Source organism: Ascaphus truei, chromosome 6 (assembly GCF_040206685.1).
Source record: "Ascaphus truei isolate aAscTru1 chromosome 6, aAscTru1.hap1, whole genome shotgun sequence".
In the NCBI taxonomy this organism is placed as follows: domain Eukaryota; kingdom Metazoa; phylum Chordata; class Amphibia; order Anura; family Ascaphidae; genus Ascaphus; species Ascaphus truei.
The window spans coordinates 16,036,944-16,063,570 of record NC_134488.1 but is presented as its reverse complement, the minus strand read 5'-3'; the positions used below and the strand labels follow the sequence as shown (position 1 = coordinate 16,063,570).

The window sequence follows — 26,627 nt, the reverse complement described above, 5'->3', positions numbered from 1 at the left end:
GTCTTGCAGCTGACAGTACGTTTAAAAGACATCTGCTCAATGACCAAGGAAAAGACAGCCAGACTCATCCCCAATGCCATACAGCTCTGCACTGACACTGAAAAGGTGTGTTACTATAAGGCTGTACCTGTCCCTCTGTTGTATTTGAATTGGCAGAGAGGGTTCTAATGTGCCTGTCTCTCCTCAGCACTTTTTCACTTCATTTGGTGCTCGAGATCGAACCTACATGATGATGTTCCGACTGTGGCAGAATGCTCTGCTTGAAAAGGTACCATTCACAACACCTTTTAATAGTAGTCCCCACCTAACTTGTACTATCAATTTCGTATATTGTAACCCATTCCTTAAACTCCCTTTTGTACCAATCCCTGAATGTCCATCTGACATTCTCTGCACTCTCACAGCCACTGTGTCCCAAGGAGCTCTGGCATTTTGTCCATCAGTGCTATGGAAATGAGTTGGGACTCACAAGCGATGATGAGGACTACGTGCCGCCAGACGACGACTTCAACACAATGGGGTGAGCGTGACAAATGGCCTTCTGTATTTCTTCTTGTGTGCTGTAATGAAGAAATCTGAAGAGACATTCACAATCACACCTTCTCTATTAATGGCTTGTGTGATATATATTGCTATATTGTCTCTGATTTGGTGGCTTGTGTAATATGTTTCTATATTTTCTATGTTTATTGAGTCTTGTGATTATATGTGGCTGAGTTGTCTGTGAGCACCTATATGTTTGTATATGATACAGTATGTGGATATATTGTGTGATGTGCTGATGGTTTAAATGATGTGCAGCTGCACTGCTTGCGTATACTGGTGGAATATGTGACTGTTTTGTATCCTTGCAGTTACTGTGAAGAGATTCCAGTGGAGGAGGTGGAAATAAATGACAATTCCACAAAAAGCAGCAGTGAGGTAAAACAAGAAACCAATTCAAACCTGCAGGAGCTATCTCTTACTAGCAGCAATGTGCCATCCACTGCCAGCAGTGAAGCTACTGCAGTAAGTGACACACCTACACATTCCCACAGCTGGGCAATGTAATTCCCACAATCTGATTGGGCACTCCACATGGCAGCTAAGACTCACGTTGGTACACATAAGGGGCTGAATCATTGGGAGAACCTAATGCCAGCTCTATGCCCTTGGGCACATCACTCAAGAGCCAACATGAGATTGTAAGATCTGTAGGGCAAGGATTGTACAATTCTATGGACAGTGCAGCACTAAGTAATAATAATATTTGTTGTTTTACAGTTCACGCAGCAGTGCACATAGAATTTTGCAAGCACAATGAGTCCCTGTCAAAACGTTCTTACAATCTATATTTTGTGAAAGGCAGGAGTCAGGAGAGCACTCACATCCAGGTGTATATAATCAGAACAAACACACATATAGTGCAATGACATTTTGATAAAATTCAGAAAATAGACTGCTCACTCACATATTCTGTGAGCAGTAAGGGCTGTGCGGTTGTCAAGAGTAACCACCTTGTGTGATGAAGTCCGTCAGAGTAGATGGTCAGATGTACACGTATGGAGAGATATGGGGAGGAGGATTCCATACATAAAAGATAGAGGACACAAAATAGTGCAGAATGCTTTGTAACAAACAAATCAATTAAAAAGTAATACACTCGCAAACACAACGTGGTATCAAGCAGTGGGAGAACCTTGGGTCAGGCAATGGACAAGAACAACACTTCAATGGTAATCCACAGGAGAAGTTGGTATAATCCATTGAAGAAAAAACTCAATCTGGGCCAAATGTTCTCCAAAGTTCAACAGCAGCTTGGTAGTCCTTATGTAGTTTGCATGGCTCACCCTACGTGTTTCACTCAACTAGAGCTTCCTCAGGGTTTAGCGGAGTGAACCGCATAGGTTGATGGTAATGGAGCATGTGTTGAACTGTGAGTAGTGAAGGCGTTGCATGTGATGGTGTGAGTAATGTGTACCTCAACCCCTCTCCCTACAGTTTGATGGGGGCATTATGGAAGACATGGATAGCTCTATAGAAAGGGAGCTGCTATTTGCAAGTATTGTTGAGCAGAAGGTACAGCTACTCCCCCCGGTCACCTCTCCATCATTGGACTTTAATGATAATGAAGACCTTCCAACTGATCTTAGTGACTCATCAGACACCCACGATGAAGGTGAGAGGAAGATGTGTAGAGATAATTAGGTATAACAGGAAACTGAAGCATGGAGAGGGAAAATAGGTGGAGAAAAGGAGACAATTAGTGTGGAACATATGGCAGTGATAATGAGAGTCAAGAGCATAGGTACGTGTTGAATGAGTGTCACATCAGGTGCCCCCGATCTGTACCCAGACCCCTTACTGTCTGCAGCCACCAGAGCCTGTAGGGTAAGTGCAACCCTGAAATACACCCAAGGGCTTCTCCAAGACCTAGGTTACAACTAGCCGGACACAAGGAGCTAATAAACTTTTGAATCTATTACAGGTAGGGTACAACAACACAGGAAAAGAGAGAAGGACGCAGACAAAGCAAGAAGCAGAATGGCACAGATAAAGCAAGGGGGCGGCAGCATAAACAACACAAGGGAGAGGGCGGAGGCAACACCAAGTGAGGAGGGCAGAGGTAACATAAGAGAAGGGCAGAGATAATGTAAGGACGAGGTTAGAGACAGCATAAGGGATGAGAGCAGTGGAAATACAAGGGCGAGGGCAGAAGCAATGCAAGAGGAGGAGAGCGGAGACATTGTGATTTGAAGAATATACAGTAGAGGTAGTCCAAGGGGTAGAGCTCTGGAACATCGCAAGTTGGGGAGGGAAGAGATAAAGCAAAGCAGAAAGGCTAAATTAAGATGAGGACAGATTGAAGAGATTGTGACAGGCACATAGACCAGAGTCCTCTAAGCCACGATACAGGATATTGCCCCCTGATCCAGCGTTAACTGTCATTTAAGTCAACGGCCATTAACACTGGATTGAGGTGTGATAACACACATTGCGACTTAGCAGGTCCTGATCAGTGCACCTCCTCTCTGCCATTTATTTGTTCTACCTAAATTATCATGCATAACACTTCCTCTCCCTTTGTCTGTCTTAGGCGAAGTGCAGGCGTTTTACGAGGACTTGAATGGTCGGCAATACATCAATGAGGTGTTCAGTTTTAATGTGGACAAGCTCTTCAGCCTCCTGTTCAGTGAGTCTAAGTTCCAGAGAGACTTCATGGAACAGAGACGCTTCACGGGTGAGACACCCCTAGCGATCCATGTAGATCATAGTACCACTAACTTCTCCTTACTAATGGTCTGCTGAGGGAGACTTCTCTATTAACCAATGCCTTATCAAGATCTTATCATCACCTCTTCATTTACCTCTTCTACACTTTGCTGTTTATAGCATGTCCTCCCTTTCCCACCCACAGAGATCTGCAGTTCTTTGCTATGTTATTTCCTACACCAGCTTTGCAGGGTTTCACAGTGTTTCTTTTTGCTGCCAGAAGTTATATTTCACCCTTGGAAGAAGGAGGAGAATGGGAACCAGACACGGGTTATTCTGTACACCATCGCACTCACTAACCCGCTGGCACCTAAATCCGCCACTGTCACAGAGACTCAGGTGAGTGATGAATCCTCTACCAGATAACTGTTGTATCACAAGGCAGCTGACAACATCCAAATCATCTCAATCCTCTCATGTTCTCCCTTGTGCTTCACTTGTGCATTGAGAAGTGTAGGAAAGGGATTCTGTATATGTGATCCCAGGTGTATCTGTGTTTCAGACGCTCTACAAGGCAAGCCAAGAAAGCGAGTGTTACGTGGTTGATGCTGAGGTGCTGACACATGACATCCCTTATCACGATTACTTTTACACCATCAACCGGTACACACTGACGAGGGCCGCCAGGAACAAAAGCCGACTGAGGTAGGGGTTCTTGACAGGAGAATTAATTCCTATGTTTCTCCTTAAGTGCCAGAGACTATAAATGGTTCTGAGATTCTTCCTTGATTTGTTGCTTGTTGTACGTCACAGGATCTCGACAGAGCTACGTTATCGGAAACAGCCGTGGGGACTTGTCAAAACCTTCATAGAGAAAAACTTTTGGAGTGGATTAGATGAATATTTTCACCACTTGGGTTAGTCCGTGTGTGTGTGTATTTCTTCCTTTGCGAGTGTGCTAGTCTGTTTACGTCTCTGTAAATGGAATAAACTAATAATGATTTCTTTTCATGAGAGAGAGTAGTACAGTAATAACAGTAATGCATTTGAAGCAGGTCTACCTGGCTCAAAACCCATTATCAGCACACACTACCCCCTCAAATACACGCCCACACTACCCCCCAAATACACGCCCACACTACCCCCCAAATACACGCCCACACTACCCCCCAAATACACGCCCACACTGCCCCCCAAAATAGACACATACACTACCCCCCCAAATATACACACACACTACCCCCCCAAATATACACACACACTACCCCCCCAAATATACACACACACTACCCCCCCAAATACACTCACACACTACCCCCCAAATACACACACACTACCCCCCTTAAACAAACACTCACTACCCCAATACAGACACACACACTACCCCCCCAAATACATACACACACACACAGACACACACACACACACACACTCTACCCCACCAAATACACACACACACACTGTACCCCCCCAAATACATGCACACACACACTACACCCCGCCCCCAAATACACAAACGACTCCCTCCCAAATACCCGAATACACACACACTTACTTTGGGACGGCCTCTCCCTCTCTGTCCTGCCGGTTGCTGCGGGGAGGCCCAGACGGCACTGGACTGGCCTCTTGTTGCTTCTGGGCATCTCCCCAGCTGCTGGCTGGCCTCCTGCACTGTCCCACGCCGGGCCTCTCTCATGCAGGTGCATGCCGGTTGTGCGTGTCGCCGACGACACAGAGAGAGAGACCTGGCATGGGACAGTGTAGGAGGTAGGCCAGCAGTTGGGGAGATGCCCGTGGCAACAAGAGGCCCGACCAACACCGGCCAGGTCCCCCCCCCCCCCCCGCACCACAGGCAGGACAGTGAGGGAGAGAGGCAGGAGCTGGGAAGCGGCAACATGCGGGCGGAGAAAAACCGCATTTAGGTGCGGATATAGCCGCATGTGGCTCCGGAGCCGCAGGTTGCCAACCCCTGGTCTAGGACACGTTGACGCGGCCATTCAGCTACCGCAGCTGCATCACCGCTGGGACATTTGACTGCCGCAGGTAATGTGTCCTCTAACTCCTTACCCAAATCCTTATAACCTTAACCTTACCCTAATAACGTTAACCCCATTAACCCCTTACCCCAAAAACCCTAATCTTAACTACTTACCATTAACCTTACCCAATTAGCCCCTTACCCTAAAAACCTTAACCCATTAACCCCTTTCTCTAACAACCCTCATCCTAACTCTAATCACCTACCTCGGCGGTGGCAAACTATCCCTCAGCGGCTGGACGGCCGCGTCTAAATGTCCCATGCCAGACTGGAATGAGTCTTCAGCCAAGTTTACCCACAACAAAGATACATCTAGACTACTCTGCTCAGACTTTATTTCTTAAATGGATTTCATGGTATAGCACCCACAGATGTGATCACGTCTTGCATAATAACATTCAAGCAAAGGAATGGCAGTCATACAACTTGTCTTTCTTCATGTTGTGTAGAAGGGCACATACGCTTTGTGGGGCAGAGAATACATGTTTACAAAGTTCCTGCTCACGCACTTATTAGGATGCAATGACTTTGTGCACTTATGCCCCTGTTTACCATTGTGGTATTCATATTGTTAGGTGCCGAGTTCAGTGTCCACACTACGTACTGTAAATACATGTTAAAACACACTAGGCAGGGGCAAATACAAATATAATATACCATTGGTCACAGTGGTAACACTGTGTTGTATATGGTATATAACTCATTGGGCAGCTGTCACGTTTCTATTTGTCTTGCAGAGAATGAACTCACCAAGGCAGAGACTGCATACCTGTCCGATCTGCTCCATCAGTCCCCTAAAGACAAAAGCAGCAAGATCACAGCCACTCGCCGCCGGAAGCGCCCCCATGGGCACATGCGCATCCCCCACCTGCAGGAAGCCCTGAGCCCTGTCACCACTCCCACTGATGAGGAGAGGCAGCATCGCATCAGACATGTAGCAGGTTAGCAATCAGAGGCAACCCCTAAAGAGTCATTATTACACTATACAAGCCACAGGTCGCCAGAGGTGCTCACATACAGGTGTTGTGACTGAGAGGAGCGAGGCAAATGAGTGACTGTTCACTTGGAACCTTTTTAACTCCCTGAGCAGCGAAGAGGTCCCTCCTCTAAAACCGCGCAGTGCTGTTGAAAGCGTGTAAGATGTGTTTTCCAGTGGTTTGGATTTTCTTTGATATTAGTCAGGATTTGGAAAGATGAAGACATATGTGTGAGTTTAAAATAAAAATTGCAACTAGAACATAGTTTTCTAGCGTTTATACCATATCGGCGAGATCTTCACTTCTTCACTTGAGCTTCAGTACCTGGCAGCTTCTGAGTATGTGATGTCATTGAAGGCAACTAGACACAAGCAGAGTATTTAATGAAATCAAATGTGACAACTAGATTGGAAAACATGATAAAGCAAAAGGGTAAGTTACAATTGTACCCAAACTGCTACTGAATCTTCAGAACACAAGGAAGACATCGCTTTTTTCTTCTTTTTTTTCGGAAACCAGAGCAATTTTGGGTGTTCTAGAGCAGCGGTTCTCAACCTTTTGCATCTTACGTCCCATCAATCATTTTGTCACGAAACCCTGTTCCCACCATGATAAAAAGTATATTTTCACGTTTACATTTTTAAGGACATTATTGCCATCAAGCCCCCCTTACACACACCCCCTCTCTCGATTTCCCCCTTTACTCTCCCCCTCTAATCCCCTCCCTTTCTCTCCCCCCCTTACACTTGCTCCTTCTCGTCTCCCCCCTTACAGTCACCTTTCTCTTTCTTCCCCTCCACCTCTCACTCTCTTCCTCTCACTCTAACAGCCCCCTCCCCCTAACAATATTACCTTCGGGTGAGGAGGTCGTCTCAGTGCTGATCATGCCCTGGGACTCAGCAGCTCCCTCCTCCAGTTGGGTGGAAGTTGTACCCATCTTCGGGCACCAACAGGAGGAAGGAGCGGATTGCTATGACCGCCGTGATGCTGCTGCATGGGGAGCTGCCGGCCGCCGCCGCTGCCGAGGAGCCGCTGGGACAGTTGTCCTCTCACCAGCCACAAAGACAGCCAGCAGCACTGGCCCATGGCACCAGCCCACCGGGGCAAGCCTGAACGTCCCACCTTGACGACTCTTGCGACCCTGGTTGAGAAACACTGCTCTAGAGCACTAAAAATGACCTTTTCTTTGAACGTTTAAAGACTCGCATAGAGTATATGTCTATTGTTATCCATATTGTAACTAATATTAAATATAAACATTAAGGTGCCTGAACAGTTTGCAGAATATAATGGAGTAGCAATTAATAGAAAGCATGTGTACAAGTTCCAATGTTGCAGTCATTTGAGGTCATTATGCTAGCAGTTTTTAAAAGTCCCCAATTTGTTGGAAACTAATGAAATAAAAACTAGAAAACTACTGCACGAGACAATATGGCCCAGATCAACAAAAGGGTGCTAAGCTTTAAGTACACTGTTACTCCCATTCATATCGATGGGAGTGCAGGTGTGCTAAAGCTTAGCACCCTTTTGTGGATCTGGGTCTAAATTACTTAGACCCACTAAGTGTAGATTCTTTTCAACAGGCCCCTAAAGATTGAGGAGTATCTCGTTTAGTGTCTAAAACAATAGATTTCATACCATATATCCATATTGTTTCCATGTCTTATATTCACCCAACAAAAGAGATGTAGGCATATGGTTGCTCATCAGGATGGATCTTGGCATTCAGCCAGTGTTCAGGAGAGTTCAAGGCATGCTGTGACTCATCATGGGGTATCTAGCTGTGTAGTGATTCATCGGGACAAATCTGAGTGTGCTCTGAATAATAATTAAAGGTGTGTCACCTATTAGGAATACTCAGGACATGTGATCAAGTGTGAGGAAGGATCTGGGTGTTGGTTCTTAAAACCCGTGTTTTTGGTTTGGATGTAGTTTTGGGTGTGGGTTTGCCAAAACTTGATTGGTTTGGGTTTGGATTTTTTTGATCAAATTCTGAGATTAAGAGCAAATGCCACATATCATAATATGAAATACTGACATACTAAGGAGACGGAGTGGCTCAGTGAATAAAGACACTGACTCTGTAAACAACAACACTGAGTTTGAAGCAGGGGACCCTGATTCAATTCCTGGTGTCGGCTCCTTCTGACCTTGGGCAAGTCACTTTATCTCCCTGTGCCTCAGGCACCAAAAGCATACATTGTAAACTCACCTGGGCAGGGACTGTGTCTGTACAATTCCTATGAGCTGTGTACTGCGCACTATACTGTCATTGTGAAGCACTTTGTGTCCCATTGGGAGAAAAGTGCTACATGAAATAAAATTATTATTATAACTGGGAAAAAAATAAGACAAGATATGTAGAGAAACACCTAAATATGGGCATTTGGTCTGGTGTTCTGGTTTTGGTTTTGACACTAAAAAACCTTAATGGTTTCCATTTTGGGATGTAAGGTTCTGGTAGGTTATGATTTCACACACCCAGTCTTGTCCATCTCTATTTGTTATTCAATGTTACATATGCAGTTTGGGGAATAGAAATTCAGTCAGTCATCAGGAGTGATATACAGTAAAAGTAATCTCTATTTGGTCACTAATCGGGGTGGATATAGCAGCCTAGTCATTATTTCACATGGATTTCTGCATGTTAAACAAATAAGAATTGATTGGTGTCCGCTCTGACAACTGAGAAATATATATATTTTTTTTTTCTCGTAGGCTCTACTCAGACGCGACATGTTCCTGAGGAGAAACCCAGTCATCTACAGAACATCTCTAGACTCCTGTTGGTGATCAGCTGCGTGTATGTAACAGAAATGAGGAGCTAATTTAATAGAAAATATAGAGAAATGAGGAGAGCAACACACTGACACTTGATATTTGTCTCTATATTTGGCTTCTTTGTTAAGCAATTGGCCTCATTTCATGGTTTCACTGGAGACAGTACCACCATGTGCTGCAGGATATTTACAGATCGTAGCTCTGTGTTAATATGGTACTCATGAATTTAACAGAGGATTGGGATCCACGGAGTAAAACAATTACATTAATTAAACAAGAAACCGAAGGAAATCATGAAGCTACGGCCTTGGTGCACACGCATCTCTCCAGGCATAATACTATATTATAATACTATACTTATGATACTGTACTAAATTGGGAAGGGTAGTTAAATCAAAGCACCATGTCATTTCTCTCCAGAAGGACTTGGATAGCCTGGAAACTTTCTCGGGTAAATAGCAGAGGAGGTTTAATACATATAAATGCACAGTTATGCATTTGGGAAACAAGAATAAACAGGCTACATACATGTTAAATGGGGCAAATGTTGGACAATCCTTGATGGAGAAGGATTTAGATGTGCTTGTAGACATCAGGCTTAGCAATAGTGCCCAATGTCAGACAGTAGCTGCAAAGGCAAATACGATCTCATCTTACATTAAACAGGATATGGATGGAAGGGAAGAAAGCATAATTATGTCACTGTATAAAGTTTTATTAAGACCACACCTTGAATATCAAGTACAATTTTTTTGCACAACTCTATAAAAAAGACGTTGTGGAACTAGAAACATTTAGAGAAAAAAGAGAACCAAATTAATAAACGGGATGAAAACCTAATTTATATGGGGAGGCTACCTAAATTAGATTTGTTTATAGTAGAAAAGAGGCATCTAAGAGGGTATATGATAACTATATACAAACATATTCATGATCAATGCAAGGATCTTTCAAAATAATTATTCATCCCAAGAACAGCACAAAAAGTTTTTTGTTTGCCTTCCTCTGAATAAATAAAAATATAGGATAAGTATCTGTCGTCTAAATCTAGCCTAGGTTGAACTCCATGGACATATGTCTTTTTTCAACCTCATCTACTACGTAACTATTTAATTGATGTTCCGATGTGTAATTACACTACATATCAGTACTAGTATGATCATATCTATTTGAATTTGGAAATAAATATTTGATAACGTGTCCGTTGCTACAGTTAGATAGAGAAGTGTTTCTCCTGTGTCCGTTTGTTGTGTATGTTGTGTAACAATGTAACTATTTCTTCTGCAGTCTGGTGCTGCTAGTGATGCTCAATGTGCTGCTTTTTTACAAGCTCTGGATGTTGGAATATAGCACACAAGTACTGACAACGTGGCAAGGGCTCAGACTACAGGAGAGGTAACACACTGGAAACACCCTCAGTTACAGATACTAATGCTCAACCTACTGTAATATGTGATCCTAATGTCAACCTCACTGCTTTGTTGTGTTCCAGCAGCCGCCTGCCTCAGTCACAAGCAGAGTGGACCCAGTTGTTAGAATCTCAGCAGAAGCATCACGATACTGAGCTGCAGAAATGGAGACACATTATTAAGTCCTCTGTGATGCTGCTAGACCAGGTAAGAGGAAAGAGTCATTACAAAGTACATTTGGGGTAAATATAAGGTGCTATCTGGATAAAAATGTCATTGAGTGCTAACACAGTTATTTCACTTCCTATGCTGCCGTGTGGCAGTGGAAAAGGTTACATTGTAGTGGGGATCCTCATAGACCTATTTTCAATTGTTACCATTTTATAGAAGGAATGTTGCCAACGGTTTTCAGACAAGTACACTAGTACTAACATATCATTAAGGATGGGATGCAGTGAGGAGGACACATGTTGATGGGCAAATCCCTTCCCCCTGCCACTTATACTACCTTGTGTGGAAGGTTTTAATAAATTGAACCCTAAAGAGAGAGAGAGAGATCTCCATGAGAAACGGGAACAGCAGAATGGAAGAAACCCAAGTGCAGAATGTATGATGAAAGGGGACTGTTAAGGCGAAAGGAAACCATGGGATAGAAAAAGAGAGACATTATGGGATTTGTAGCAGTGCTTATCTCAGCAAGAAGCACAGCATACAAAAAGTGCATGAGTGACATATTTCCCAAAGTTAATGCCATTTTACAAAGGATCATGATACAAAGCTACAGGAGCTATGGTACATTTTAATAGGGCAGTCCTCGGTAATCCAACGGAATCCGTTCTGGAAGTAGCGTTGGATAGTGAAACCGTTGTAAAGTGAGTCCCATGTTAATCAGTGGCGGTGAGCGTTGGATAACGCATTCCGCTGTCGAAAAACGGCCCCTAGGGTTGCATTGTAAAGCGTCGGATATGCCATTCGTTATAGCGAGGACTACCTGTACTTGTTTACTCACAGTATACAGTAATTGTGTCTAGCAATTTCCAGCCAAAATAACTTAACAACTGTATGAATTGTACGTGTACCCATGAAGAAGAGACCTGAGGTTTTCAAAGATCTGTACTCACTGTTAGATCTATAAACACCTCTTCTTGGTTAATACAATGGTATCCAAGTATACCATGAATATAGACTATAGGGTGTATTCACTAAAGTGCAATAACCATTAGCACTTCTTAACTGTTAGTGAGGCGAATTCCTAGTGCATACTTCTATGCCGTTGAAATAATGTAATTACTGTCCTCTTTTTTGCTTGTTAAGTTGTCAAACTTGAAACCAAAAGTTGTATTCCATTTTCTGTAAAGAATCATAAGAACACCCCATATTTGCTTATAGTCGATCTCTTCTCGGCCAACTGAATGGTACTGTACTTTCAGAACCATTGTGCAGTCCACTATACAGTATGTTTCTGCTTTGTACTTGTGTGTGTTTTACTGTTGCTTGTGTAATGCAGTTTATAATTTTTTTTTTTACATTTTTTACAGATGAAGGATTCGCTAATAAACCTTCAGAATGGAATCATTTCTCGAGACTTTGGGTCAGAACCAGAAGAAAAACAGTACCAATGAGAGCTCCTGGGGCAGACAGCAGGAGAATAGTGTGCAATATGTGTATAGAGAAGATTTATATGTAGATACATATATATGTATATACATTGTACATGTATACTATGAATATACATTTATATTATATAATGATTTTAAAAGAAAGCAGCTATATAGAGTGGTGGTCTTCCTCCAGCTGTTTGGGACGGAGATTTGGGGACACTGAAAAAGGCTTTTCAGACTTAATTTCTTAGCCTTTAGGCTATGAAGAAGGAAGTGTGCATCTCTTCCATGGGATAAGGACCTTTTCCCCACCAGTGTATAATTCTGCGCCATTGCTCTACCTCCGACACCTGCAAACCTTGCTGATGTCAGCCTGACGCTGCCCTCCACCATGGAGACATTCACTGGCGCCCCTAGTGGTTAGGTGCTGAGAGGACTAACAGAGACACCTTCAAAACTTGGTATGAGAGGAGAACGGAGCTAAGGCACAAAAGCTCCCCATGGATATATTTCAACACAAATGATAGGACACATCCGTGAAGACTCCGCTGCCACTAAGCACTTGTCTGGACCACTCTGACCGTGCAGCGTCTGAGAAGTGTCCTGTCTCCCAGATGGAGCAATACATGGGAGAAACTCATTTTTACAATCTTTTTTTTCTTGAGTAATTTAAAGCTTGAATAGGGTTTTATTTGTTTTATTTTTCAAATGTATGTAATTCCTAGTTTGGAATAGGCTTTGATAACCGGAGCTCTTTCCCTAGCAGTAGCTGTACTTTAGGACAGGGAATCTTCTCTGAGAGCCCCAGCCAGACCATTATTTGGAGATAACCAATCGATATCCCATTCATTTAAACTCCAATATGTTTGCTCATTGGTGGTTCTTCCTAAATCTGATGTGTTTGGAGTTCTTTGGGGATAAAGTTGAGAGCCATGGTGGCAGGACATTTTGGATGACTGTTTGTTAAACCATTCATTTGTCTGGTTAGAGAAAGGTGTAAATCTTTGAAATTAGAAGGGAATGCTGCTAAGATTCTGTGGAATCCTCAGAATATGACATATAGATTCACAGGCATGAGGTCTCTTTGTGTCATCTCAATTTCTTCTGGACCCTCACTTTATCTTTTTCTGTTCCAATGCGTACATAAAGGGTGTGTATCGGGGTGGCAAAACAGCTCCCAGCACACCTTTGGAAAGGGCTCTATGTTGACCTGCAGGTTCTGGTTGACACTGCCATATATATTTCTGCTCAAAGGCTACTGCTGTGAGACAACAGATGATATAGAAGGTAATGGATGGGTAGCTTTGTTTGGTAGCTGGCTGCCCGTTTTGTGTGATGAATGTGCTGAGTATTTGGATTGGCTACATGAAGTATGACTTGTAACCAATGATGCTAGTTGATTATGCTTGGTGACTAGCCATAAATAACAGTATTGGCCTGGGTGGATGTCAAAACTGCCAGAATTTTTCAGTTTTAGTTAAAACTTGGTTTTATGTTATTAGTGACTCCAGTCCTGAAATAAAAACGAGGCCCGTGTTTACCAAGTGTTGATATTCCATAGGACATCTTCCGGTACCGGAAGACACTTTTACGGCCCATAACATTAAATATGGGGCCAGAGTCTTGTGACAGCGCCACTTATGAGCCCCTGATTAATCTAAATGGTGTATCATTACCTATGTAAGGGTTCATTCAGATAAAAGTTAAGTTTAATGCTTTTTAATTGATTAGATTTTATACCGATTCCAAAGATTGCTGGCAGTGGATTGTAGAAGATAGAATTTCTAGCTCCACGTGTATTTCAGATGTTTCCTGGTTGCTTGGCAGTTCTTTGAATGGCTGGATTCTGCATGGGTGCGTAGGTTGAATGCTATGGAACGTAGAGATGGCTCCCGAATTCTCATGAGCTGGGGACATAAGGATTCTTATAAAGAAGTGTATCACTTAAGTGATTTATGTAATTTGTGAACTGAAACTTGGAAAGCAGGAATTACCAAGATCAGTTACGTGATTTGCCAGAAATGCTGAGCACATCTGGCAAATATGCAAATATTGATGTTATTGTATTTGACATTATTTATTTTAACATACTGAAGTTCTGTAAACAATCAGCATTTAATACATCCCCACTCTCGCCCAATGGAGGTTTCTGTAGCACATTGCTCTGCTCCTTTTTGCACTTGAGAGAAAAGACGAAGATATACACAGGGGTAATGCTGTATATTTAAAAGTGTTTATTTAAGAGGATTTTGAGGTATTTATACTGTATCAAGGCAAAGTGGTGCAAATGTTTTTTTTCTTCCTTTGGTGCATTTGGAGCAATTGTTTTGCTCCACAATTGCCCCACTTTTGCATTGATACATCAACCGCTTTTGCGGGAGATGTATCAGTGCAAATAAAGTGTGAATAAATGTGTGTTTTGACGTATCACTTCATTTTCACTTTGTGTCAAATGTAACAAAGTGTTTATTATATTTGACGCAAGAAATGTAAGCCAGAAAAGTTTACGTCAATTCAAACCTGGCAGATTTTTTTCACGCTAATACAAAATAAAAAAAAAGTGAAGCACTGAGACGCACGTTCTGATGTATCTCAAAATCTGCGTGTCACGTCACTTCTCTATAACTCCTCCAACCGACACTCCCCAAATTGCAAGTTGATGCGAAAAACTCTTTGCAAAACCTTGATACAGTGCATTGACGCAAAAAGATATACAGCAAGTGGAAAATGATACAATTCAAGTAAATTGTGCTGCAAATTTATCTTACATAGTTACATAGTATCTTGATCCATTTCTTTTCGGTTGAACTTAACCTACTGTATCTTTGCTGATATTTTATTGTTTAACGAATTGACTGGTGCATCTAATAGTGCTTTGCAGACCCCTCTGGCAGCTATAGAGTTAATGGTAACGAGAAAGGGTGTAAAAGTGATTTTCCAGTTGTCAAGGTTTTTACTGTTACTCTGCTATTCATTTTATCATAGATACAGAAGGGGGCTGCATGCCAAAACTATGTTTAAAATAGTAAACAACCATGACAAGAGCTGCGGCATTTTACCCAAGCATTGTATTATGTTGGGCATTTGAATCAGGTTTGCACTTTGCAAACAATGTTCCATTCATTAGTATATTTCTTAAGACACATTTTTGCATGTCACGAATAAATGCCTCTGGTACTCTTTAGGCTGTGAATGAAGGCCCAGGCATCAAAGAGGTTGTCCTTTTTTCCTTTGTTGTGTGGAGCCATCTAATGATAATCTGAACACAATCGTTACACAGGGACATCTTCCTCTCGCTGCTATTCCTAAGAGTGACCTGTGATATTTAAAATCTGATTAAATATGGGCCATACTCATTTGTGCTATTCCAAAATACATCTTCCAGCACAGGAAGTGGCACATTTAACTGAAGGATCCATACAGTCTTCCGAATAGTGTCTTGTGGCAATAGCTTAGTAAATAGAGTATTCCCCTATACGAGTCTGTGTCACAGGTTGCATCAGAACTTCTATATTAATGGTTAAAATCAATTTGACTCTGGCTGTATAAAAACAGTAAAATATAGAAAAGATGTATGGCCATATTTTACTAAGTGGTATTATTCCACAAGACCCATTACGAACAATTCATTTGAATAGACGTGTATTGTTTAGCACAGCACAATAAGTATGGCTCATAATCTTGGATCTTGACAAGAAGGTTCAGTTATGAAAATGCTCTACTTGTATTCATCTGGGTTTGTTTTTCTACTGTATGCTGAAAAGGGTGACTTGTAAATGCTTATGTCTGAGGCAAGTTCCGCAATGGACTGTATGAAGAGCTGGTCACAGTTATGCTGAAATAATTAGCTTTCCTTACTTATTTTCAGTGCATGAATGTAATCAGTAGACACTTATCATGGTCATTGCCTTTAGTGACGTTGTTATAATGTGGGTTTCCCTATGAATGGTATGGAAAATATGACAATAGGTTACAGCTATTAGGATTGTTGACTGCCAATTGGCATGCTGTGGTTCCAGCACACATTAAACTTTGCAATGGGGGTTTTACCCCCATAGCTAGTTTCCCTGTAGCAAGCTCCATAAATGTTCGTTATGCCATTAATCTCTGGGTTATTTAGACATGATGCACTGCAAGAGTGTCGCCTCTATTAAAACCTTTTGGGTGTAAAATCGGGTCATGTGCGAATCATAGACGTGTCTTTAGAGTGTAGATGAACCCAGATAGTTCTGGAGGTGTCTGCCACAGATTAAATAAATTACCTTCTCTAAGGCACATTGGAGAAGTGATACTGTCTCATTGTGCCCGTGTTGTCAATGTAACAGTGACATGTTTGACACAATATCCCTGAGCTTCCAGATTAAACCGCCATTGGAATGTAGCTTTATTTAGAGACTTTACACCTATTATACAATGGTGTTAAATTTTCAGAGCCACATTCGTGGTTCCAGCACCAACCTTTTCCCTCGTCCTCTGCATGAATAAACTGCATGGACGCCAGTGCTGCATGGAGGATGTTCATTGGATGTAGCAGGGCATACTAAAAAACCTGCACACGGGTAGGCAAATCTTGCATCTCAAACCTTTGTGTTCCTTTGTATTATATTGGTAATGTTTATACTGTATATTTACAGCTACTGTAGCTTGCGGAATGTCAAGAGGCAAAACGAATCTCACAACCACCCACCCTTGCCCAATGAATGTGTAAAATGAAGGTCGCTATTGACTTAAGCCGAACATAAAGAATCCTAATGTTCAACTAGGTTCTTCCAGATCTCATGGCAATTTCTGCTTCAAACCAACGAACTCCAGTTGAGAAAGAGAGTTGTCCGAACATCTCTTTGTGGCTGTTTTCAATCATAAGGGTAGACCCTTATCTCTCCTCTCTAGGAAGCTGCAGGCATCCACACAAAAATAAATCTTAAACGTATTTAATTTTGATTAGTAGGTAACAAATTATTATTACTATTTATTGCCACAGCCATGAAGCGACTGCAAAATATTTAACACCAGTCACTTTAGTGACTATCCTTTTGAGGGAACATGACATATACTTTGAGTTATAGGTTGAGTTAGTGCCACATTATCTTTGTGCCATTCCACAATTTTGTAGAATTGCAAATCAGCCAAAATAGATTTTGAATAGGTTCAGATATCTTTTCACATCTTACTATCTCGTGTGGTAAGTGATGCAATATCACGAGCGTAAACTTTTCTCTATCATTCCTCAAATGTAGGGTGGGTGCAATGGTTTTGTGTCTTGAAGAGGGCAAAGTGTTTTTTTTCCCCTGTATCACCTTTTGAAGTCTGGTTCTGGAGTCTCAGATGTTCTTGAGCCCTGTAGACCCTGATCCCAAAGTTTGTTCATCTCAGAATCATCTGGTGCTAATCAAATATTGTCTTTCTCTGTTGCACAAATAGCAGCTGCACTGATGCTAGCATCGAGCAGGCTACCAGGTGCTATCACATAGTTTGATAACTCCATTTGCTGGTACCTATAGTTTGGGCATTAATGGCTGGGTTTGTTTTGTTTGAAAGTTTAAAACAGGTGTACTAAATTAAAAATATATTATTTACTATTATTTTCACTGAAATTCCATATTTTTAAGAAACTAAACAAATAGCATTTCTTGATATTTACCCCAAATAGGCAGAGTTTAAGTTGTCAAATTCGTACCGTACATTTATCCTGAGCACGGTTACAATGTTTTTTAAGGGGTGAATGTTCTCTTTTTCCTTTGTGAAGTCCCTCCAATTTTCTGTTGTAGTTGGGATGCATTAACTTTATAGACTACAAAATTCACTTATTCAATAATTTTTGTGGTTTTAAAATCTCAAGTATTACAAAATGCCATCAATGGTACTGTATCAAAGAGGCAGAGATGGAGCGGGAGTGTTGTGCACATTTTATTATTCTCATTCATTTAGAGAAGGCTGTTTGATATAGATGAGTTCTGCCTATCATAATTGGTGTCTCCACCTTTTACCAAGCTTTGGCACTCTCAGAACCAAATTTTAACCCATTACTTCTATCATATTGCAGTAAAGATTTAGGGTGCAGGAGCCAACTAGAAGTTGTGGTAAGTCTACAATGAGGTAATAAAACATTCTGAATAGAGGGCGGCTATAGTCTATCTTTTAATGGCTTCTACTGACAAGACTTTTGGAGGGTATCTTGTCCCCTGAAACACAGAATCCTGACTCAACAGAGATATTGTTCAAATTACCTATATGTTAAGAGATCACTACAATCATGTCTTGGGAGTGTGGGATGATCGGTAGTGTTACTGATCTCTGGATGTTTGGATCAGTAACTGTAAAAAAAAACCTTTGCGCTGTGCGCAGGGGTATTATAACCTGGGACCTGGTAGCATACGTATGTAAAGGCTACTCAGCCAAAACTTAATGTGAAGTAGCTAGAACAACACAGTATGAATAAAAAAGTATCCAACAATAAATTAAGTGACTCGAGAGTTGTTTATCACCTGTGCACACAACTGGTAGCACTCCCTTTGCACTCAGACTCCGCCTATCTCATACTCCCACTTTTATATACGTTTGTCGCCTTTCAGTGCACATCAATACTAGCAACTTTCCTTCTTTTTTTCAGCAGCCGTCTACCTACTACTATATATGGGAATACGTAGGCGTGCACAAGTCTACTTACTCTACATGTATACTGTATACACTGAGAGAGCAATTCCAAAGTACGGGGAAACAGCTTCAGACGAGGAGAAACCTGCTTGTGCAGCCAACACAACATAGATAAACAATTTCCTAAAAGTGCAGGTCTCCTCAAAGACAGAGGTACAAAGTAAAGCTCTACTCACAAGTCATAATGACGTTCTCCATTTAATGTGATAGCCAAGAAAAGCGGAATAACAATGTTTCTGGCCCTGTATGGTCCTTTCATCAGGTGAAAGGTCCACATGGGGCCTGAAACATTGTTATTCCGCTGTTCTTGGCTATCACATTAAATGGAGAACTTCTTTATAAACTTGTGAGTAGAGCTCTGCTTTGTATCCTCTGTCTTTGAGGAGACCTGCACTTTGAGGAAATTGTTTACACTGAGAGAGCGAAATACATTATATACAAACATCTACATGTTTTCCATGTACAGAACACACTTCTTTGCTATTAGTGTTCACAAACTGAAACAACAACACACAACTTTTATTTTCATTTTTAAAAAGTGGTTAAATCAGGTGATGTTTAATTAGACAAAGTGTGAGGAAGACAATACTGTGCAATAAATGGTGCTCAATAATGCCACTGTACTGTACCTGAAGACTTTCCTGACCTTTTGTAAAAATTATTTTGTAAAAAATGTTTAATCTTATTGGTTTATCCCAGTTCACACTCTCTTCTTAACTGCTGCTTGATGCAATAATATAATACATATTTCTAAACAATTAAGAACATGCATGTACTAAATATCTTATCTGACTGCAGTAAATAAGGAATAAGTTTATATCTGAGATGTTAGTGGTACTTTGTCTTCTGGCTCTTTCAACACTTTCTCATTCCCTGATCTAGAACTGTGAACAAGCGATAAGATGCCACACTTATTTGGAGCCAAATTAGGCGTTTGCCTCAATTACCACTAGACTGTGCTCACAAAAACTGTGTACATTATATCTCATTTAAGTGACAGGGAGTGAGTTAAGACACAACTTTGTGTCAAGTGCAAATCATTACCCAATTTACAACATTTTGTGAGTGAATCCCTCAACAAAATCCGTTCTGGACTTGAAACATTATTCATATGTCCATAGTGAATCTCATGTTATGCTACATAACAGACAATGTGACTGGCAAAAGGTGACTTTAGGTCATTTAAGAGAGTGATGGCTGCCCCTAGCATGTATCATTCAAATACGTTTTCCTCAAACTAAAGTTAGAATTATTCAGAAGGGATGGTTTACTTTGTCCTTTCTTATCTGGATTACCCGCAAGTTTACAATATATATATATACAGTATATACAGTATATATATCTATATATGTATATATATATCTTTTTCTAGCACACAGCTACCCGTATGGTACATCCAGGGCAGTGGCTTATGCTGAAGTCCTGAATCCCTTGTGTGCATTCCCTGCAACCTTGGTAGACTCTCATCTAGGGATTACACTTGGATATAATGGTCCATCCTAACATATGCGAACCATTAACTGAGTTGTACTAACATGTGTACAGAGCAGGTAAGGAGTTTATATGGGATCTCATAAGAATGGGACGTTTAACACAAAGACTTGAAGGGGGTGTATATTTAGCTCCAATTTGTATGTTGACGGGAGATTGATCTGGCTCTGCTTAGCTTCTGGCTACCTAGAGAAAGAAGAAGACAATGTTTCATTGGATAGTGAGACCTGGAACATTCACGAGCTAACATTCCATTTTAGTATCTTAACATCTTCCCAGAGTAATGTTCATGCAGTAATTGATGCTGAAGCAGATATTTTGTGAGCACTTTTTTTTGCAAATTATTAGGATGATTGACCAACTTCAAACGAGGTGAAAAGCAGAAGCATGTATCTTTAAGTGACAGTCCCGTCATAACAGGTACAAAAACCACATCATTAAAGTACTTGTAAAAATATACAACATCCTGGTATCTTTTATTTTCAATCATTGGAAATGTTAAAATAAGCATATATCACTCAAGCTTAATCCAGTTGACTTCCATGGAGAAAATGTGAGCCAGTTCCCGACCTACTTCAAGAGATTTACCTCCACTGACTATACACGTTTTTTAATGTAAATAGTGATGGACGGGGTTCCATCTTTAGGACCAGTAGAAGGGTCACGCAGGCCTGACGTGCTGGTCAATTTCAAGTATACAATGCAGCTTGGTATACTGATCTTTTAACCTTGTTGTGATTTTTCTATGAAACTGTGGTGTTACAATAAAGAAAATGAATGTTTTAAAGTCTATAACCTGGGGTAATGGCGGCGGTGCAGGATGTCCGGATGTCAAGAGGGTATAAACATGATTGACAAACTTAATCTATGTCACTCCGTGATAAAGCACCAAACGGTGCGAAATGCGTTGGAGAATTTTTGTGCCTCTTTTTTATTCATGGCATTATAAAATTCATATATTTTTTTATCAACTCAACCCCGTCTCCATTTGGCTGTGCGTTGCTTCTATCTCTTTTTAGATCTATAACCTGAGGAGTGCTGTGACTAATTTTGTTATTATTTTCATGTCGTGGACCACAAGTGTGGAGAGTGGTCAGTCAATGGGCACCCAACTACAGACCAAGAGAAGATTCAACAACCGTGATCAGTAAGTGCCGATCCCCCTTTCCAAATATGATTGTAGAGGCTTATATGTCTGGATTGCAACATCATAAAAATACAAAGTAAAATATCACATTAACAGGATTATTCTATATATCCTGAAGCGGCAAATTGCACACATTGACCGAACAAGAGTTTAATGGATACATATCTGGGACTGCACCTTTAAAGGTAACAGTTAGAATTGACGGCATGATTCCCAGATTCATTGGTTATTTCCATTAATGATCCTTGATTTTTTTTTTCTAAGTAATTATGGACTTTCATTGGCATTAGGTAGTTAGGACCAGCACCATTCAGTGCTGTATTTTCGACGACTTTTGGTAACGACAGTGTGGGAGCTGGCAGCCATGGCGGCACTGCGGGGGTCCATTCCTTTCAATGGAACCCCCCCCCCCCCGCAGCAATAATCCTCCCGGGCCGCAATTGGCACGATCACGGGGCTGCGCGCTATTTGAGGCACCGAAAAAGGTAAGCGCGGCTAAATCTCTATGTCCCATCCACTGCAATTTACATTTCTTTGCCCTTGTGATGCTATCCCAGACGTTTGTTTGGCTGGAATATATCTTAGCAGCCACTTGGCACCATTATTATAGTGGAGACAAAAGCAACAAAAACTAAAATAACACACTATCCTGAAGTAGGGGCATTACACAGGAGCTAGCTCATACAGAGAGCATTACTTCACACCAAATCAATGTGTTTTCTGCAACCCCCAGCTTAGTGGGACTGTGCAGCCCCTTTTCCAGCTCCACAGTTACAGTACATCTTATACCCACAAGTATGTCGATTGTGGACTCCGCGCAGTGTATTGGCAATAATAATAAAAAATCCGCAAAGTGCGAAATCACCCTTTTTGAGATTAATCTGCTGAAATCCACGGACCAGAGGAACCGGCCGATTCGCTGTGGATCCAAATCTGCCCAAAAAATGTGCCCATCTCTTGTTGCATGTTCCAGTCTCATCAGGCCTGAGAATACATGAGCATGGGCAAAATAAACTGGTGAAAACGTTCCTCTTTAGGCACACTGGAAGGTTCCCTTTAAATATGGTCTTGTTTCTTCCAAATGCACTCAATCCCATCTTCATTCTCCTATTGATTTCATTCAAAGAGTTCCCATTCCTTGTTATTTGACCATCCAAAGTAGACATACGGGTGCAGCGGCCGTTATTCAAACACCACGCGTCATGTACATCGGAATCCCGATGTGAAACCGCGGGATGAATTCCAGCCTTCCCGCACTAAGATGCGAGCGCGGCGAGGGCAGAAAAATGAATTTTAGTGTTCTGGCTTTTAAAAACATGAAATTGACACAGCAGCACAGTGACACAGTAACAGAGTGACACAGTAGCACAGTGACACAGTAGCACAGTGACACAGTAGCACAGTGACACAGTAGCACAGTGACACAGTAGCACAGTGACACAGTAGCACAGTAGCACAGTGACAGTAGCACAGTAACACAGTAGCACAGTAACACAGTGACACAGTAGCACAGTAACACAGTGACACAGTAGCACAGTGACAGTAGCACAGTGACAGTAGCACAGTAACACAGTGACACAGTAGCACAGTAACACAGTAGCACAGTGACACAGTAACACAGTAGCACAGTGACACAGTAGCACAGTGACACAGTAGCACAGTAGCACAGTGACAGTAGCACAGTAACACAGTAACACAGTAGCACAGTAGCACAGTGTCACAGTAGCACAGTGACACAGTAGCACAGTAGCACAGTAGCACAGTGACAGTAGCACAGTGACACAGTAGCACAGTAGCACAGTGACAGTAGCACAGTAGCACAGTGACACAGTAGCACAGTGACAGTAGCACAGTAACAGAGTAACACAGTAGCACAGTGACAGAGTAACACAGTAGCACAGTAGCACAGTACTGTACACATTACAATTCATCCATTTTATTGCAAACGAAGAAACAGAATCCATGAAATTCAAACAAAACATCCGCGATAAGCGCGGGTGCCTGGGATAAGCGCGGGTGCCTGGGGCGATTGGCCGCGTTCATGCTGCGTGGGGAACAGCAGAGAACTCAAAATCGGCGCCGTGATGTGTTCGAATAACGGCCGCTGCATCAGTAGTCTTCCACTAGTTCTATTCCATTTATTTTGACCTTTGCAGACTGGGCACATTTGTTGCACATCCCATTGGTCTTCCTGAGATTCATATGGAGGCCCACATTCTTACTTCAATGAGTTCTGCAATTTGTTGCTGGAGGTCTCGTGGCAAAAATAACAATGTAAACTGCAAATAATAGGTGACTCAAATATTCACTGTTGATTTTGATTCCTTTTTCTTCCCAATCTAATTACTTAAACAATTCTTCAAGTGCTGCTGTGGAAAGTTTTGGTACATGGTGTCTCCCTGCCGCACTCCCCTGCTGATACTTATCTTACATGTAACTAATGGTTGATGTGGCATTCTCGTAAATGTTCATTATAATATCTGTGTACCCTTGTTCAACACTTAGGGGCCGATTCACAAAGCAGTGATGAGTGCTTTTAATTGAGATAAATGCCTTAATAACATGATACTGCCTGCTGTGACATTCACAAAGCAGTGATAAGTGCTTTTAAGTGAGATAAAAAGCCATTATAGCACGATACTGCACTGTTATCACTGCTTTGTGAATCTCACAGCAGGCAGTATCATGCTATAAAGGCATTTATCTCACTTAAAAGCACTTATCGCTGCTTTGTGCATAGCCCCCAGAAACCCCACTTATCACTGCTTTGTGAATAGGCCCCTTAGTCTTCTTACTGCACCTAGGATCACTGACATGTAGACCGAATCAAATGCTTTTTTGTAATCTACGAATCGTAAACTGAGTGGAAGATCATATTCATTACTTGTTCTCTAGTCTGGACAAAGTCCAGGGTTTATTCCAGCCATTTAGTGAGTATCGTCATAACAAATCATGTAAGTAATTGAGAGGAGACTGATTGGTCTGTAGTTCTTGAGGTCTTCTTTGTCTCCTATCTTGTGGATGAAGATAATTATGGCATTACTCCATTGTTCTGTAATTTTCCTGTTCTTCAAGCAGCATGTAAAAAGAGTTTTGCAAGGATGTTTTCTACAGTACTTTCCCTCCAGCTTCTTTGAAGATTTCAGCGGTAATAACATCTTCTCCGGGAGCCTTTCAATTCTATATGGATTTTATTGCTTTTACCACTTCATCTGGAAGGATACATAATTGGTGGTTGCTTTTTGTTTGCTCTCTGCTGGATTATGCCCTGTGTTATCTGTGTTCTAGTACAATTTAATGTAGAGGTCCTCAACTCTCTTTGTAATAAGTGCCTGGTCTTTTATTGTTGGTCCATCATCTTGTTTGAGTGAAACGATTTCCATTTTCCAAACAATAAGTAATTGCTTTGTCTTCTGTAAGCTTTTAATATCTTTAATAGTCTTCTTCACCATATCACAGTTCCATTTTCTTACATCTCCAGTGATACAGTACGTTTGCGGATTGTCTTGCACAGCTCTGCATATTCAATTGTTATCCTTGCATCTTGAGATTGCTTTATTTCTTGCCACCTCCTCTGTAATTGCTTGGCTCATCAGATATATATTTTGTTAACGATTCCTCCATATTATTCTGTGCTTTCAACTGCAATCTTCTTAATTGTTTGTTAAAGTGTTCCCATGCATTTTGAGCAAGATGACGGGATTGTTCTGTTTTAGTTTAAATTCCTTGCTGTTATTCTTGAGGTTATTGATGTGATTGTTTTTGTCTTTTTTTTTGAGCAGTTTTCTTTTTCTATCTTCACATTCAGATGTAATTTGCAGTGATCATTGATCACTACTTGTGTCAACACGGTTAAGGATTGTGCAGTCTTCACTCAGTTGTTCCTTGTAAGGCTGCGCTGATAGTGCCGGCGGTGGCGACTGCGACTCGTCATCGCGGCAAAACAAATGCATTACCGCCATTACGTGCGCTTATAGTAAGCGCGACGTGACGGAGCGACAGATTGATTGCGATCGCTGGAAGTCATCTCTATTTGATTTTCCAGCAACCGTTGCCTGACCGTCGCGGCGCCGGCACTATAAGCGTAGCCCTAGGTAGGATATGGTCCATTTCATTCTTGATTCCATTGGGTCCATTCCAGGTCCATTTTCTATTTGGATTCTTCTTGAATAATGAATTAATGATGTCGAAATGTTCACATTCAGCAAATGATACCAATCTGTCCCTGCGTTCATTCCTGGAACCCTAACCACAACCGACTGTTCCTTCTACTTTCTGATCGGCACCAATATTTGCATTGAACTCTCCCATAATGGTCTTGAGGTGACAATTTCCTTTGTTGTTACGTTGGTTGAATTCATTGTAGATGTCTTCCACTTCATTGTCTATGTTACTTGATGTTGGGCCATACATTTGGATTATTTGAAGTCTGTGTCAACTAAATAGCGATTCTGATTGCTCCCTCTGATGAGCTTTCATACTCCACTATGTTTTTTCTCCCTCTCTTGTTAATGATGAAGCCTACTTCACTGATTCTTTCATTATCTGTACCTCTGTAACAGAACAGGTGTTTGCTTTGGAGCTCATTGAAGCCTTCATCTTTTGTTCTAACTTCGCTAAGACCAACAATATTCCATTTAATCTGTTCACGTTTGTCTTCCAGTTCTTGCAGTACTGCTTCACTGCAAAGAGCCCGGCAGTTGTAGGGGGTCAGATTAAGGTTTGAATTACAACTTTTCTTTAACCACCAGGGATTTTTAGCACTCTCTGTGGTCTTGCCTTCTTCCTGGATGCTGTGAAGCTGAGGGATATTCCAGCCTCTGGAAAATGAAGGCCTGTGGCAGGAAGGGGTAACCAGGCTAAGGTCAAGCCCATTGTGGTTACCCCTGCTCTGTGTATATGGGTCCATGAGAGTTAGCTCTTGGACCCAGTAACATTGTATGATCCCATTATATTGTCCGTAATAAAAGCATTTTTTTGTGTTTTTCCTTTTCCGGGCGTGCAATCAAGCAGGGATTTTTAGGGTATGAGTTTCAAGGGGGGTTTGCAGAGAAGCCGTCGACAGAATGTGCCTAGGAGGTTGGGGTCTGGAGTTGCCGGTCCCCTCCATCACTGTACCTGGGAATCATGCCTGATTCTCGGATTCATGTAGGCACATTGTCCCGGCAATACCTCCCCTTGAAAACGCAAGCGCGACTCACCGCTAGGGTACCCTGCTTCAGCACAGCCCAGAAAGGAGAATGAGGCACAGGGATAAAATATGTATTCCTAACAGAGGGAATCCCTAGGTTATGGGGGGTACCCCAGCTAGTGCCAAGGTGACCCACAACTGGTATA

At 41.7% G+C, this 26,627-nt stretch overlaps 2 protein-coding genes across 25 annotated transcripts in view; one reads left to right on the top strand and one right to left on the bottom strand.

The window, feature by feature from the left end:
- The window catches only part of GRAMD1B (GRAM domain containing 1B), a 133,787-nt gene extending 115,331 nt beyond the window's left edge, over positions 1 to 18,456 (top strand). For 13 of the 21 annotated variants that reach the window (XM_075603422.1, XM_075603420.1, XM_075603415.1 and 10 more), the window contains 15 exons: positions 10 to 105; positions 188 to 268; positions 405 to 520; positions 855 to 1,008; positions 1,981 to 2,158; positions 2,468 to 2,605; positions 3,077 to 3,220; positions 3,398 to 3,591; positions 3,755 to 3,897; positions 4,006 to 4,109; positions 5,968 to 6,171; positions 8,926 to 9,010; positions 10,276 to 10,383; positions 10,481 to 10,604; positions 11,936 to 18,456. In XM_075603422.1, the coding sequence (XP_075459537.1) occupies positions 10 to 105; positions 188 to 268; positions 405 to 520; positions 855 to 1,008; positions 1,981 to 2,158; positions 2,468 to 2,605; positions 3,077 to 3,220; positions 3,398 to 3,591; positions 3,755 to 3,897; positions 4,006 to 4,109; positions 5,968 to 6,171; positions 8,926 to 9,010; positions 10,276 to 10,383; positions 10,481 to 10,604; positions 11,936 to 12,019 (1,953 nt within the window). In that variant the 3' untranslated portion in view covers positions 12,020 to 18,456. The remainder of the gene's footprint in view (positions 1 to 9; positions 106 to 187; positions 269 to 404; positions 521 to 854; positions 1,009 to 1,980; positions 2,159 to 2,467; positions 2,606 to 3,076; positions 3,221 to 3,397; positions 3,592 to 3,754; positions 3,898 to 4,005; positions 4,110 to 5,967; positions 6,172 to 8,925; positions 9,011 to 10,275; positions 10,384 to 10,480; positions 10,605 to 11,935) is intronic. The other 8 variants (XM_075603423.1, XM_075603424.1, XM_075603410.1 and 5 more) reach the window with 7 other exon arrangements.
- Positions 18,457 to 19,169: 713 nt separating this feature from the next.
- Positions 19,170 to 26,627, bottom strand: part of SCN3B (sodium voltage-gated channel beta subunit 3) — a 66,135-nt gene continuing 58,677 nt past the window's right edge. For all 4 annotated transcript variants that reach the window (XR_012802079.1, XM_075603399.1, XM_075603401.1 and 1 more), the window contains one exon: positions 19,170 to 20,329. The gene's annotated coding sequence lies outside the window, so the exon portion shown is untranslated. The remainder of the gene's footprint in view (positions 20,330 to 26,627) is intronic.